Source organism: Neolamprologus multifasciatus, chromosome 3 (assembly GCF_963576455.1).
Source record: "Neolamprologus multifasciatus chromosome 3, fNeoMul1.2, whole genome shotgun sequence".
Taxonomy (NCBI): Eukaryota; Metazoa; Chordata; class Actinopteri; order Cichliformes; family Cichlidae; genus Neolamprologus; species Neolamprologus multifasciatus.
In genome coordinates, this window is record NC_140441.1 from 45,287,075 (window position 1) to 45,300,407 (window position 13,333).

Consider the following 13,333-nt stretch of genomic DNA (forward strand, 5'->3'; position numbering starts at 1 on the left):
TTACTTATATTGGTTGTTACGTCCCTCTGCAGCCTCTAATCTGCTCAGTGTGTTCAGCTGGTGCTAATTGGCCACACCTAGTCAGGTGTGGATAAAAGCATACCTGAGGCAAGCTTCCAGGGAGCTCCCTTGTCTTTGCCTTGGTGACATCAGCCATTTTAGCCAACCTGCTATGCCATTTTAAGATAAAACCTCTTCTCACCCATACTCTGGTATTCATCTCCTTTTTTATATTGCGGCTTTTGAGCCGGGTCGTAACATTGGTAAATAGACTAAAGTGAACAGGGTTTACAAAGAGGTTATATGGTAAGATGGTCATCTTATCAGCTTGCTTGCTCACTGTACATTTTATACATAGCTCTGTGCAATTTTTCCATACATATTTCTGTACATTGTTACATGTATATACGAACTTCAGTTGCTTATGTATATAGGAACACTTTGTGTCTTCCTTTTATATTCTATAAGAGCTGTGTAACACCCAAATTTCTCATCCGTGGGAAAATAAAGGTCTGTTCTATTCTATACTGTGTAAAATGTGAAAATTACCTCTTTTTCAAGTATCTTCATGACTCTGTGTTATTATACCTACATTATAAGCAATCGAGTACTTTTTAGCTATTTAAAATATGTTTACAGAATTATTGTTATATTTGTTGTAATGTCTGCTGTCCTTAAAAATGACATTTTTTAATGTCAACAAGATTTTTTTTTATGGTATTCATAGAGGATATTTAAACTTTGCCAAAAAAAACAAACTCTGCCAAACACCCCCCCCCCCCCCCCCAAAAAAAAAAAAAAAAGAAAAAAAAAAAGAAAGAAAAGAAACTGACTACGGCTTCTAACTTGTAACAGGAATGTTGTTTGTGGCGCAAGGTGACTTGATATGATTCACGATGGATACATTTGACATATATTTCACATTAAAAAATATTTACAACAGTTTAAAAACAGGAAATCCCTTTTTGCCACTACACCCCGATAGAGGATTGGGTGGGTCGAGCTTCCCTACAAAATCCCGAGGTCAGCACATAAACGAGGGAAACTGGCGAGCTGTCTGGACGAAGTTGCAGCGGATCTTGTGATCATGGCAGGTAAAAATATCGATATAATTCAAATCTAAACGATGGTGTACTAGCAGTACACTAGAAAAAATATTATTGACATTATTATCGACATTTGTAGCTTGTTGTAACTGTAGCCTCTACAAAAAAAAAAAAAAAAAAAAAAACCATCGTGAAACTAACTGATCAGCCGTCTTGTGATACAACACCCATCGTGTTTGCACACGGGTGTAACCATCATTTGTACAAATCCGCTTTTCTGGGTTTTTGTGGGTTTTTGCTTCTAACCAGATGCAGTTTTCCGCGCTATCTTTTCAGCGCCCTTCTGCTGATCATCACACTGTGTCAATGAGCTAAACAACCAAACAACTGTAATCTCCACATTTCGACTTTTTTCTCAAAGCAGATTTTTGGCTTTAATTGCGAATTTCGACTTTATTCTCAAGAGGAGCAATTTTATTTAATACTTAACAACCTTATTTCTCGGTGCTAAATTTACGATGTCCCCGCTTTGGTTTAAGGGGAAATGAGAGAGCAGCAGCGTCTGATAAAATCCAGATGTCGGTGTTGATACTGAGGCATGTTTGCCATCCAGCTGTTTCTGCTAAATCTGCACATAGACTGCTGTTAGTGAGTAGAGAAACAACAAATACCCTCAGCACTGTTATTACAGTACAGCACAACCCCACGGTGAAATCTGCGTTTTATTGTCACCCTCAGAGATTCTGGACTCTGAGTAAACACAGTTATAATGTTAATATAAACCCAAACTTATATGAATACCGCTGTGATTTGCAGTGAAGTTTAGCAGCACAGTTTGGATACTGAGCTGAGTCAAAACTGCAGCAGTAACAGAGATCCTTTCACTGCTGCTTTCAGAAGAAGTACCAGCTGTGGAAGAAGCCATCAGCCCAGCTCAAAGTCCTCTGGTCACACTCACCTTCCAGAAACACATCCACAGGAAAGAGAAATACCTGGAAGCTGAACCCAAAGCTCTGGGGGTATTGTGTGTGTGTGTGTGTGTGTGTCTTCAACTTCAACTAGTTTATATATACACACTATATTGCCAAAAGTACTCACTCATCTGTCCAGATCATTAAATTCAACTGTTCTAGGTTTATTTTCTGACACCTTTTCCTGACTTTACTTCAGATCACTCAGATCAGCCTCAGTGTTTTCACGATGCTCAGCACCATTGTGTTTCTGAGTAACTGGGGTAATACGTACGCTGTTATACCTTTCTTCATCTCATCTCTCCTGGTAAGTTTGCAGACACTTCACACACAGCATTAGATGAGCAGATAAACTATATAAGACAAGAAAACTTGCATTCTTCCTAACTACTTACATCCCAAGTCCAGCTAGAATAAAAGACATGAAATGTTTTCAAATAGTGACATCTTTGCTGCAGGACAATCACTGATCTGCAAAATGACACCGGCACTTAACAACCTTGCTTTTATATAAGAAGATAACCCAAAATATAGAGTTCTCTGTTTCAAAGGGATGTAGTAAATAAGTGTAGTACCCATCAGTGTAGACTCAGAGTGACTGCAACATGTTGGCAAGCTGTCTGTGTTAGAAATTAGATTATAGTTATTTAATTACCTTCGCCAGTCTGTTTAATTGCAGTCATCCAACTACTACTAGCAATTGACAGCTAAATACAAGAAAGTATGCTGAATGAAAATATTGAGTGCAAATTCTACTCTACTGGAGCACTTAAAGCATTTTATACAACATGTCCCATTCATACAAGCACTTCCTTTCATGCCTGAGCGCTTTCTAGCTAACAATCACACTGCACTGAATCCACTGAGGGCAACCTGTACATAGTATCATGCCCAAGGATGCTTTGGAACACAGACTGGAGTAGCCAGGGATCGAACTACCAGTTCATAGAAAAGTTGCACTACTTGTTAATTCTGTTAGTTGGTTAATTCCAGACTTGGGCCTAATATCAGCCTTCTTGTGTGTGGTTTTGTTCTCTGTACAGGTGATAATAGCTGGGAGCGTAGCTGTAGCAGCAAAGAATCTTCATCTGCCAACAGTGAGTTTGCACACAAGCATGCACATACAACATAACAGCTTAAAAACAGCAACCACAGAGTACGGGAAGATATTTTCCATATCAGTTAATGCCACTGTTGAAGTCCCCTGCCACAGAAACAGAACAGCTCAGTCTCACTTCCTTTAAGAATCACTGAGTAAGGCTGAATGCAGCTGGTTGTTACACATGTCAAGTGACCTTGTCCCTGACATTTTACTGCCAGGACTGGCAGTGACCAGTACATGCAACAGCACATATGGCCAGGATGTAGAAGCAGTACTTCTCATAATACAGCAGACAGACACCAACAGTCACCTTGTTAGCAACTAGCTGGAAACAAGTGGGAGGAGTGAAACTGACTTTTTATATCAGGATTGAAATTTAAAGTGTTTTTTTTTTTTATATCTTCTTACACAATGTATCCATGTCTCCAAGCAAATAATTGTATCAGCTGTTTTTCTCAGCTAAGGGCCTGCTTGGTGATGCAGATTGTGGCGTGTGTCGCTTCCATCGTCAATATAGTCTGCACTCTGATTAAGGATACCACACCCTATTACTGCTGGCACTCTTACATGATGGACTATGGTGAAATCTGCCATAAAATTGAGGTGAGTAACAAATGCCTTCTTTATAAGAATATTGTGATTATATTTAGTTGAGCTACATTCATTTTATTTTCAAATTAGTGGAAGTAAGGGAAGTGTCAAACTAAGAACCATCCATTGTCTTCCATTATTCTAATGCGGGAAAATTCTTGAAAGAGTAGTGTGAAATGCACTACACACAGGCACACACAGGCACACACAGGCACACACACGCCCAGGTCTTTGTTTTCAGACACCAAGTTTATTTATCGTTGTTTGTGATGACCGACCACAGTCTGACAGCTGTCGGTCACAGCTGATCTCCAGCCCCCCTCCGCTCCTCTCCCGTCTCACTGTAAAGGGTAAGGAAAGCATCATCAGTCCAAAACGCCATCAGCTGTTCTCACCTGCGTTTCCAGCACCGCCCCGTTGAGCTCACCGCACCACTCCTCCCCTGCAGCCGCGCCCGGGACCACACCTCCGCCACAAGTAGTTTTCAAACAGCTAACAGATCATCTGCAGCATAATGATTTATTTGAAGAGTTCAGGTTTGAGAACTCATTAGTAAGGACGCTGGTGAAGGTTACAAATGATCTTCTTATGGCCTCTGACAGTGGACTCGTGTCTGTGCTTGTCCTGCTAGACCTCAGTGCAGCGTTCGATACTGTCGACCATAATATTTAATTACAGAGATTAGAGCATGACATAGGAATTAGAGGTACTGCACTGCAGTGGTTTAAATCATATCTATCAAATATACTCTAATTTGTTAGTGTAAATGGAGAGTCCTCTTCACACACTAAGGTTAATTATGGAGTCCACAGGGTTCTGTACTAGGATCAGTTCTGTTTACATTTTACATGCTTCCCTTTAGGCAATATTGTTCTGGGTATCGCTTACATTTTCACTGCAGATAATGCCCAGATTTATCTGTCAATCAAGCCAGATGACATAAATGGCATGGACAACCAAGTGTGGGCATGCAATAACTCGAGAATGAGACAGAGCAGAAGTTTGAAATTAACATTATGGGTGCGTCTACTACGAATCTTGGACAACCTTGATCCCAAAGTGATCATGATCACAGATTTTCAGAAGTTTTCTGAAAATCCCGTGAATGCGATAGTGTAGGATTTTTCAAAAAGATGGCTTGGTGCATCTACTGGGGTAACTGGCAGCCACCAGTATTTTCTCTGTATTATTGTAAGGTCTCTATGGTAAAAATGGTAAATGGCCTGTATTTGTATAGCGCTTTACTAGTCCCTAAGGACCCCAAAGTGCTTTACATATCCAGTCATCCACCCATTCACACACTGGTGATGCCAAGCTACATTGTAGCCACAGCCACCCTGGGGCGTACTGACAGAGGCTATCTCACAATATAAAGCACCTTGGGGCAGTGGCCTTGTGATATGGTGCTATTTAATTCAATATAGTTTTATTTATTTATATAAATATGGAAAAACTACAATTATAATAAATGTAAACAATATAAATGAAATTGAATTGAAATAGGTGGAAGAGTAATGTGACGGCACTTCACAGTATGCTAAATGCACAATTTAATGAAGGAAGTTGAGCTGAAGAATGACATGAACGATGTCCATATGTCATGTGTGTGTATCGTGTTCTATTTACAGAAAATCAATGCCCACTTTTGTGCTGGAGGTATGCTCATCCAGGCGACTCTGTTTGCCATCTCTGTTACTTTGGCTGCCTATTGCTGTAAGGTGGTCAACTGTTGTGGGCCACCGGCTAAACTAGTGAGTAGATGCTCATGATCGCAATCGCAGTGCACTGTCACATTGTCATATTCATTAATGCCTACACGCAGGCATTTGGACATGTGTGGAGCCAAACTATACTTACAGTTTTGAAATACCCTGTTTGTGTGTCTCCAACTAGTTTTTCGCTGAGAATGTAGTGGCATAATCTTCAAATATTTGGTCAGTTTGTCGAGATAGAGCCTTTTTGCAAAAGTGCTCTGACGTTTTCAAAGACAGTTGTTCCTGCTGCCAGTTAACTTTGTTAACTGTTAGATTTGTGCTCACAATCTTTCAAAATACACAAACAAGGTATTTCAAAACTTTACTTACACTTGTGCCATTTGTGGTTTTCAATGCATTCTGGCATACCTGCCCCAAATCCACTTCATGGCAATCGATTATCTTGCCATGACTTTGATGGGTGAGGTTGAACAATAAAATTAATTCATGAACACAGCAGAAGGGTCAGGAGTGCCAATATGACTTAATTAAATAATCCATTGAATAACTAATTGTGTAATTAATTAATTACAATTGAAAACAACTAAATAAAAAATTATTAAATCTTTTACATGAAATTAATTGACATGATATTATTGATTGATTATTTATATATCTAATTAATGATTTATTGTCAATTATAATTAATTATTTAACCATGGCACTTGAGGCCCTCTACAGTAAATTAATATTTTTTTGTTATCCCATCAAGAATAGGCCACACAATCATTGTTACTAACTTTAGACAGGGCTCATAGAGGTAATGATATTCAACCTTATTTTCTGTGCCTTTCAGCCAGTGATCACCGTACAAGCCCCTCCCGCCCAGGAGTGAAGATGGGACAGGCGCAAAAGACTCACGTACAGCCACGAAAATGCTCCAGTACAGTCTTGAGTTAAAACCAAATCAGTATTTTGAGAATAATAATCATGCGTAATGTCAAGGTGTGATAAACCCATTACCACATTAAGTGGCACTTTACCCTCCATTATATATACATATATATATATATGTATATATACACATACACACACACACACACACACACACACACACATACATATATATATATATATATATATATATATATATATATACACACACACATATACATACACACACACCAAACAGAAAACAGGGAGACTTCCAGGCCAAGGAACAAGGCACATTAGCCAAATCAGTTCATGGAGGTTGACCAGGAAAAGAAGAAGCAAGAAACTGAGACTTGGTTAATACGACTATTAATTTGTGCTTGAAGATGTCCTGTGAGCCGCCTATTACGCAAGCTGTTAACTCTCAGAAACTTGTCCTCTGATTCAGTTGTGTCTTCGGGTTTGTCAGACCTCTTCCTGTCAGAGTTTGTTACTGAGCCTTTTGATGGTGAAGGAAACTGTACTCACTGACACCTTGACTTTCTTTGCAATTTCTCTGTAGGACAGACCTTGCAATAAATAACTGGAAAAATTGGAGGGGTCTAAACGTTTTCACCTGTAGTGTACATATACATATTCATATACAAATAGTTTGCACTTCAGTCACATCATGGCTGATTTAAAATCCTCTGTGGTAGTGTACAGAAAAATATGGGCCAGACTTATAGCTCAGGGAACCATAACTAAGATTATACCCCCAAAACAGTTATTCAATTCAGTTTTATTTATACAGCGCCAAATCACAACAACAGTCGCCTCAAGGCGCTTTATATTATAAGGCAGACCCTACAATAATACATACAGAATGGAAGGATTAGTTATCAGTCATGTATAAAAACTAAAGATTTTATTCTGCTTTTTAAATAATTAAGAGAAAGTGACAGAAACAAGACAAAAGTTAGGCTGGACTTCCTGCTATCACTGGGTAAGGGAAAGGCAGGAACATCATGAATATGTTGTCATCACAGGGCTAACACAGAGATTCAACCATTCACACGCCCATATCCACACTTAGAATTACCAAGTAACTATTAATTAATACATATGTGTGTACTCTGCATATTCTCCCTGTGTGGTTTTCCTCCCAAACTCAGACAGACTCCAGCAGACTGGAACGAAGAGAAGACAGCACTAACACTAATTCAACACTAATAATGACAACAAAAAAAGAGTGTACCCTGCCTCTTGCCCTATGATTGCATGAGTTAGAGGTTCAAATAGATTGTGGATGAGAGTTTGCTGTATAACCATATTAATGCCAGTCCACTGACAGTCGCCACAAACTGCAGATCATTTTGGAAGCACGGTCCTTTCCACGCAGTGCTCCACTTCTTCTGACAGTGACGTGATGTCCAGTGAGAAGTAAACGCATTTTTTTACAGCTTCCCCTTCTTCATATCTGCAGTTTGTCTGCCCAGTGACTCTGTGGAAGATCAGTACAAATTAGCAAAGTAATTATTAAGCACCTTAAATCTTCTATATTTACTCTTCATTTTATTCCAGATCTACTGGTGTGGTGTACACACACAAGATTTCTGAAAGGGATGTGACATTTTAAGGCCCAACTGTACCTACATATCCAGTTACGTAAATTAGAATGCATACAGTCTTTATCAATTAGGGATCAATGAAAGATCATCTGATTCAAATGATAAAATGCAGAAACAAAGTGTGAAAAACTAAGTACATAGGTAAATAGGTAGTAGAAGCCAGTACTGCAAAGCTCAAATGCACATAATTAACTGATCATCAAGTCTGAGCACTTCTATAAAAACAGAGGTTTTGGCAGTTTGCAGGTCAGAGTAGAAAATTGTTATATAGATTACCACTCAGAATACCATACAGCATCAGCCTCGTGCCAACAAAACAACAAAAAACAACTTTATTCTGATATTAATCGAATCTAAAATTAACATTGAATTAAGATACTCGTGTGCAACAGTGTCAATCATGTTTGCCTCCAGCTGACACGCAACTTTAGGCTCACAGCTCCTCCCTCCACTGACAGCTGAAGTAGTTAACATGCATTACACTGGGCAACACTTTCAGAGGAATTTCAGAGCTCAGTAAAACTCTCATTTCAGCAACACTGAAATATTAAACAGTTATCATAAACGTTAGCCTGGCTGGCACACACAATAACATTAGGTGTTTAGCGTTAGCAATTACCCGATAGCCACATTAGCCGTCTGTTATCATTAACATTGCAGCCAGCGAACTGCAATTAGATAAAAGACGAATAATTATTGCAGAGCAGATTATGGACATGTGGATAAGCAGGCAGTTTGCTGGCTGTGCAGAGCAGAGGGGAGACTGTAGCTGAACTGAACAGAACGGAGGGTCCATGGAGAGCTAATCGTGGCAATTAAAGATAAATAATAAAAATGGAATAAATTATAAATTTGACTGAACAGCACACAGTACTACTAATACAGGATATGAAGCAGGCAAGGAGGTGACCGGGGCAACAGACATCCAGAGGCCCCCCCAGACCACTTCAAGGACAATGGCAGCCCCTACCTGGAGAAGAGCAGAGGTAAGCAGCCAGCAGCCACAGTGCAGAAGGCCCAGGGCCACAGAAATGAGCCCGCAGGTGCTGCCGGCAGCCAGCTGTGCCAGAGCAGACTGAACTCCAGGCCCAGGACCTGAGACCCAAGAGCACCACCCCCACCACCCAAGCAGGGGCCCATCAGAGCCGGGAGGGCCAGGCCATGCAAAGCAGCCTTTGAGAGTGAGCCACAACACAACCGAGCACCCAGCCGCAGACACCGAGAAACACCAATGCACCAGCCAGTGCGTGGGGGCGCCAACCAGCACCAGCACTGGCACCAGAGGTGTGGACCCTGTTCAGTGTGCCCACCTCAAAAGGCCCTATATGTATGTGTCATTAAAGTGTAAGGAATGAGAGTGTCCAAGTTGTGAAATCATAACAACACTAGTCAGCACGGTGATCCCAAGAATCAAGCACACCAGAGGCCAAAATTCTTCCACTGCCATGGGAGAGACTGATAACGTCATAAGAAAATGATTACTCCGAGTTGTGGCTGGTAGACGTTGTTCTACAAGCTACTGAATCATAGGGAGTACTTGTTTTTCACACACTGCTTTGGCATTTTGTCTTAATTTCGCACATGAAAAAAATAAAATAAAAAACAGAAATACAGTGAGACTCCAGTAACCGCCTCTGGCGTAATCAATGTGAGCAAAGCTTTTTGTGAGAGGCTTTAGTAAAGAACCAACAAGAGACATGCAAATAATAAAAGTGAGGAATGAACAGAGAGCTGAATGTATTCTATCTAAACATACTGAGCCTGAGATGCTGTAACTAACTTGGGCTGCAGACAGCGTGACCTCCTCCAGGTCTCCGAAGCAGCCGTGTTTATGTCGGATGAGACTTCCCCACAGCATCGAGCTGTCGCAGGAAGGACACTCGCCCTCAACTGGCAGAAGGTGGGATGGCTCAGACCTCAGGAAATATCTGGCAAGGCAGATTACATGACTTCTCATCCCACAGGAAGGGTGGACACAGCTCAGCTTCTCTGACACCTCGAAGAGCACAAAAACATTACATTGTTTACATTACATTAAATTCAGCTAAAATTTCAAGTAAAGTTTGAACTATTACTGATTCTGGGACACAAAATAAACTTTCAAGATATTTTCAGGCGAGACCTCGATTTATGAAGACATCACATGTTTGCAAAAGTTCTCCCACATTTTCGGAGATGCCTGACATCCCACCAGCTAGCAGTAGATAGTCGACTGGGATGTCAAGGCTCACTAGAGCCAGTCTTGTGTCAAGGTAGTTATCCCCGACAGAAGTTGTTTCCCCTGCGTCGGGAGCCCGACTTTGCACATTATTTTCAACCCTGCGTCATTTGGATACTCAGTGGAAGTTAAAGTTGAGTTGAATAAAATTCACTTAGATAACTTAATGTTCATTTCAGTATTTTATTTGTTCCTGAGCAAATCAGCTTGGCTGAGACTAAATAAATAAAAACAGAGGGACAGGTCAGGAGCTCTGCTGCAGAGCAGGAAGCTCCACACATTCTCTCCACTGCATGTTTATTTGAAGAAAGGTCATTGAAGTAGTTTAAAATGTTCCTAGATTAAAAAATATATATCAACAATGTGCTCAGATGGATATGATTTGAAAAACAAGTATGTAAACAACCAAACGATATCTGAGCCATTGAGTATTTTGATGAGTTAATCCTGCTGACCATTAAAGACATCCTGCTGTTTAAACTGAACAGAAATGTGTAAAAGCACTGATACTGATCTGTTAGATGACTCTACCTTGATGTTCTTCTCACAGAGAAAACACATGGACGCCTCCTCCTCTTCCTCATCCTGACATTGTAGCGAGGGTGTCTTTTTGGCTCTTACGGTGCCAAAAGCGATGGGGATATGGAGGGGAGGCTGCAGGCCAGGCTCAAAGTCCATCCTGTACTCCTGTTTGAGCCAGCGTGCTGTTAGCGGCAGTCTGTTCCATGGCGCCATCCTCAGCATGTTGGAGACGACTCGCCAGTGGAATTCCAGGCTCGATTCTTTTCTGGAGCGCCGAGGTACATGCACAAGCCTCCTGGAGGAATGAGGGTGCTGCCACGCCCACTCAAACTGGCACACAGAAACATGACAGTCACACAGCCACTCAGGACAGTGTCCAGCTTGGATGGAGCTTGCAAAATATTAATCTGATTTATTTCCCTTCATGGCAGTATTTTCCTCATTTCACTTGGTGCCTAAAACCTTGTCTGTTTTCAGTCTGGTTCAATTCTATTTATATAGACAACAGTGCCACAAGGTGCTTTATACTGTACGGTAAAGACTCTCCACCAAGTAAACACTAAAACCCAACAATCAGATGACCCCTATGAGCAAGCACTTTGCAACAGTGGGAAGGAAAAACTCCCTTTTAACAGGAAGAAACCTCTGGTAGAACCATTCTCAGGTAGGGACAGGAATCTGCAATTCCATTAATAAAATATAATGTTTAAAGTAGTCTTTAAACATTTCAGGGCCCACCTTATCAGCATGTCTCTGGATCGCCCCTCTGCTATCTATGTTTCCACAAAAAGAGGATTTCTTCTGTTGCTCGTGTTGTTGTGCCAAGACGCAATGAACAGAGAAATCAAGTAGTAAAGCTAGCTAACCCTGCTGTCTGGAGCATATTTTTTAAATTTTGAATCATATTGTCCCAGCTACAGAAATGAAGCCCTTACTGTCTCATAACACAAGATCAGCCTTTGTGAAACTCCAAAACCTCCAAATTTCCAGCAACTTTCAAGGCATCAGAACTACACCTGAGAAGAGTGGAGATGTTGTCTGTTGTGTGTGTGTTTCAGATTTATTGGAAATGCAATTAGGCTGTGACATAAAAAACTTAGTGTCTCAGAACACAAACACTATGGTCACTATCTCTTCTATTCTGTGGTTATTTGGTGCTATGACTAGCCACGGATGATTTTGTGTCCACTGCGACAGTCTTCTGACCACAATAAATCAAACAAGACTAGAGTTCAGATTCCAGAGTTCCTTTAAACTGAACTCTGGAAACATTAAACTAAATTTCAGCTGTTAATGTTTGATCATGAATCTGACCTGTCTAGCGTGCACATGCAGTCATGGTCATGTTTTTCTTTTTGTTAGCTTTAAGGATCATTGTCGGAGCTGAATGGTTGAAAATCGTGCTCAATTTCTGTGCTGAAAAATGGACCTCTATTTGTTTTTATCACTCCATAAACATAACCCCCCCACCCCCACCCCACCCACTATCATTAGGTGAAAAAATGACAAATGGAAATTTCATCACCTAAAGCCCAGATAGGCAGATTTCTGCTGAAATCCAATGATTTAAAGCAAAGCAAATGAAATTAATCATCACACTTATTATATACTAACATTTGCATGAAATTCCAACTGACAAACTGTAGAAGATTGGACCACCACATGTAAAGAAACAAACTCTGAAAACTGTGCACGCATGAAACTGTGCTCTTATTGCGATGGGCTTGGGTGACACTTTATTATAGTCACAATGACGCTCTGACTTTTTACACCACAGATTACAGAGTTTTTGATTCATTTCCATCACTTATAGATTGGACAGTGTCTTGATACTTACCCTGAGAGCAGCAATATCAGATGGGAAGCCGTGGATAATGAGAACCATCTCCCTGTAAACAGACGTTCCCAGTAAATAGTAACTAATGTCCAAGGTGCGGTATACAGTACTGTACAGTAAGTTGCGAGGCCCTACCACGGTCCTCTCCCGCTGGTCCTCTTGGCCCCTCCTCTGTGCCTCCCAGCATTGTGCTGTCCTATCCTTCGCTCTGGGTTCACAGTGAAGCCGATGTAGATACGGCCTTTAAATTTTGGATTGATGCAGTACAGCATATACACCCCGAAGAAACTTTCCACCTCCACTACCATAGCAACAGCATAAGCAGACTACTCTCATAAGCCCAAGACTGAATCACGACTTTACCAGATATCGGTCACAGTGGCTAATATTGGCTACATGCTAAAGTATTATACAGGTATAATACACACCAAATAACTCCAAGTATTGTTCAACACTTACGTGACTTTTGCACAAAATCTTTACATTTTTCATCCACTGTTAGCCACCTCCGACTGCTTGGTAGCTTTAAAAAAGTACATACACATAAACAGCCTCTGTATTAGTAGTCGAAAAATATGCCTGATAAAATTAAAAATTCAAAAAAGCGTAACGACGCAGAGTAGCTAACAAAAGCGTAACATCTTATACCAGTCAGGCTATACTAACACATCTACGACTAAAGATGTCGGATACGTGCAGTCTTTTCTGATTCATTAATCGAAACAGCAAAACTTTAGTTTGGCTTTCTGCATAGACCTCTAGTGTTATGATTTGCTATTTTAAATAATAGGTCCCGCCTACTGTATGTA

At 40.6% G+C, this 13,333-nt stretch overlaps 2 protein-coding genes across 5 annotated transcripts; one reads left to right on the plus strand and one right to left on the minus strand.

The window, feature by feature from the left end:
- The first annotated feature begins 868 nt into the window (after positions 1 to 868).
- LOC146523543 (membrane-spanning 4-domains subfamily A member 4A-like) lies at positions 869 to 6,934 on the plus strand. Of its 2 annotated transcripts, none has more exons than XM_085147565.1 (7): positions 869 to 1,094; positions 1,947 to 2,065; positions 2,217 to 2,324; positions 3,061 to 3,114; positions 3,579 to 3,722; positions 5,339 to 5,461; positions 6,261 to 6,934. In XM_085147565.1, the coding sequence occupies exons 1-7, from the start codon at positions 1,088 to 1,090 to the stop codon at positions 6,297 to 6,299; spliced, it is 594 nt and encodes a 197-aa protein (XP_085003691.1). In that variant the 5' UTR covers positions 869 to 1,087; the 3' UTR covers positions 6,300 to 6,934. The 2 variants fall into 2 exon arrangements, with proteins under 2 accessions (XP_085003691.1, XP_085003685.1); XM_085147559.1 differs by having other exon boundaries at positions 872 to 1,094; positions 1,944 to 2,065.
- slx1b (SLX1 homolog B, structure-specific endonuclease subunit) lies at positions 3,464 to 13,269 on the minus strand. Of its 3 annotated transcripts, XM_085147550.1 has the most exons (6): positions 12,984 to 13,269; positions 12,660 to 12,732; positions 12,525 to 12,576; positions 10,697 to 11,017; positions 9,704 to 9,943; positions 3,464 to 7,820 (listed from the first exon to the last, which is right to left on the minus strand). In XM_085147550.1, exons 3-6 carry the CDS (start codon positions 12,570 to 12,572, stop codon positions 7,791 to 7,793), a joined length of 639 nt encoding a protein of 212 aa, XP_085003676.1. In that variant the 5' UTR covers positions 12,573 to 12,576; positions 12,660 to 12,732; positions 12,984 to 13,269; the 3' UTR covers positions 3,464 to 7,790. The 3 variants fall into 3 exon arrangements, with proteins under 3 accessions (XP_085003676.1, XP_085003659.1, XP_085003668.1); XM_085147533.1 differs by having other exon boundaries at positions 12,660 to 13,267; XM_085147542.1 differs by having other exon boundaries at positions 9,728 to 9,943; positions 12,660 to 13,261.
- Between the last annotated feature and the right edge of the window lie 64 nt (positions 13,270 to 13,333).

Coding starts and splice junctions, on each gene's coding strand:
- LOC146523543 (XM_085147559.1), top strand. Junction 3,115..3,578: donor AGAATCTTCATCTGCCAACA/GTGAGTTTGCAC, acceptor TGTTTTTCTCAG/CTAAGGGCCTGCTTGGTGAT. Junction 5,462..6,260: donor GTGGGCCACCGGCTAAACTA/GTGAGTAGATGC, acceptor TGTGCCTTTCAG/CCAGTGATCACCGTACAAGC.
- slx1b (XM_085147533.1), bottom strand. CDS start 12,832: ATGGTAGTGGAGGTGGAAAGTTTCTTCGGGGTGTATATGCTGTACTGC. Junction 11,018..12,524: donor CTGATATTGCTGCTCTCAGG/GTAAGTATCAAG, acceptor TCTGTGTGCCAG/TTTGAGTGGGCGTGGCAGCA. Junction 9,944..10,696: donor TCTGTGAGAAGAACATCAAG/GTAGAGTCATCT, acceptor GTGCTCTTCGAG/GTGTCAGAGAAGCTGAGCTG.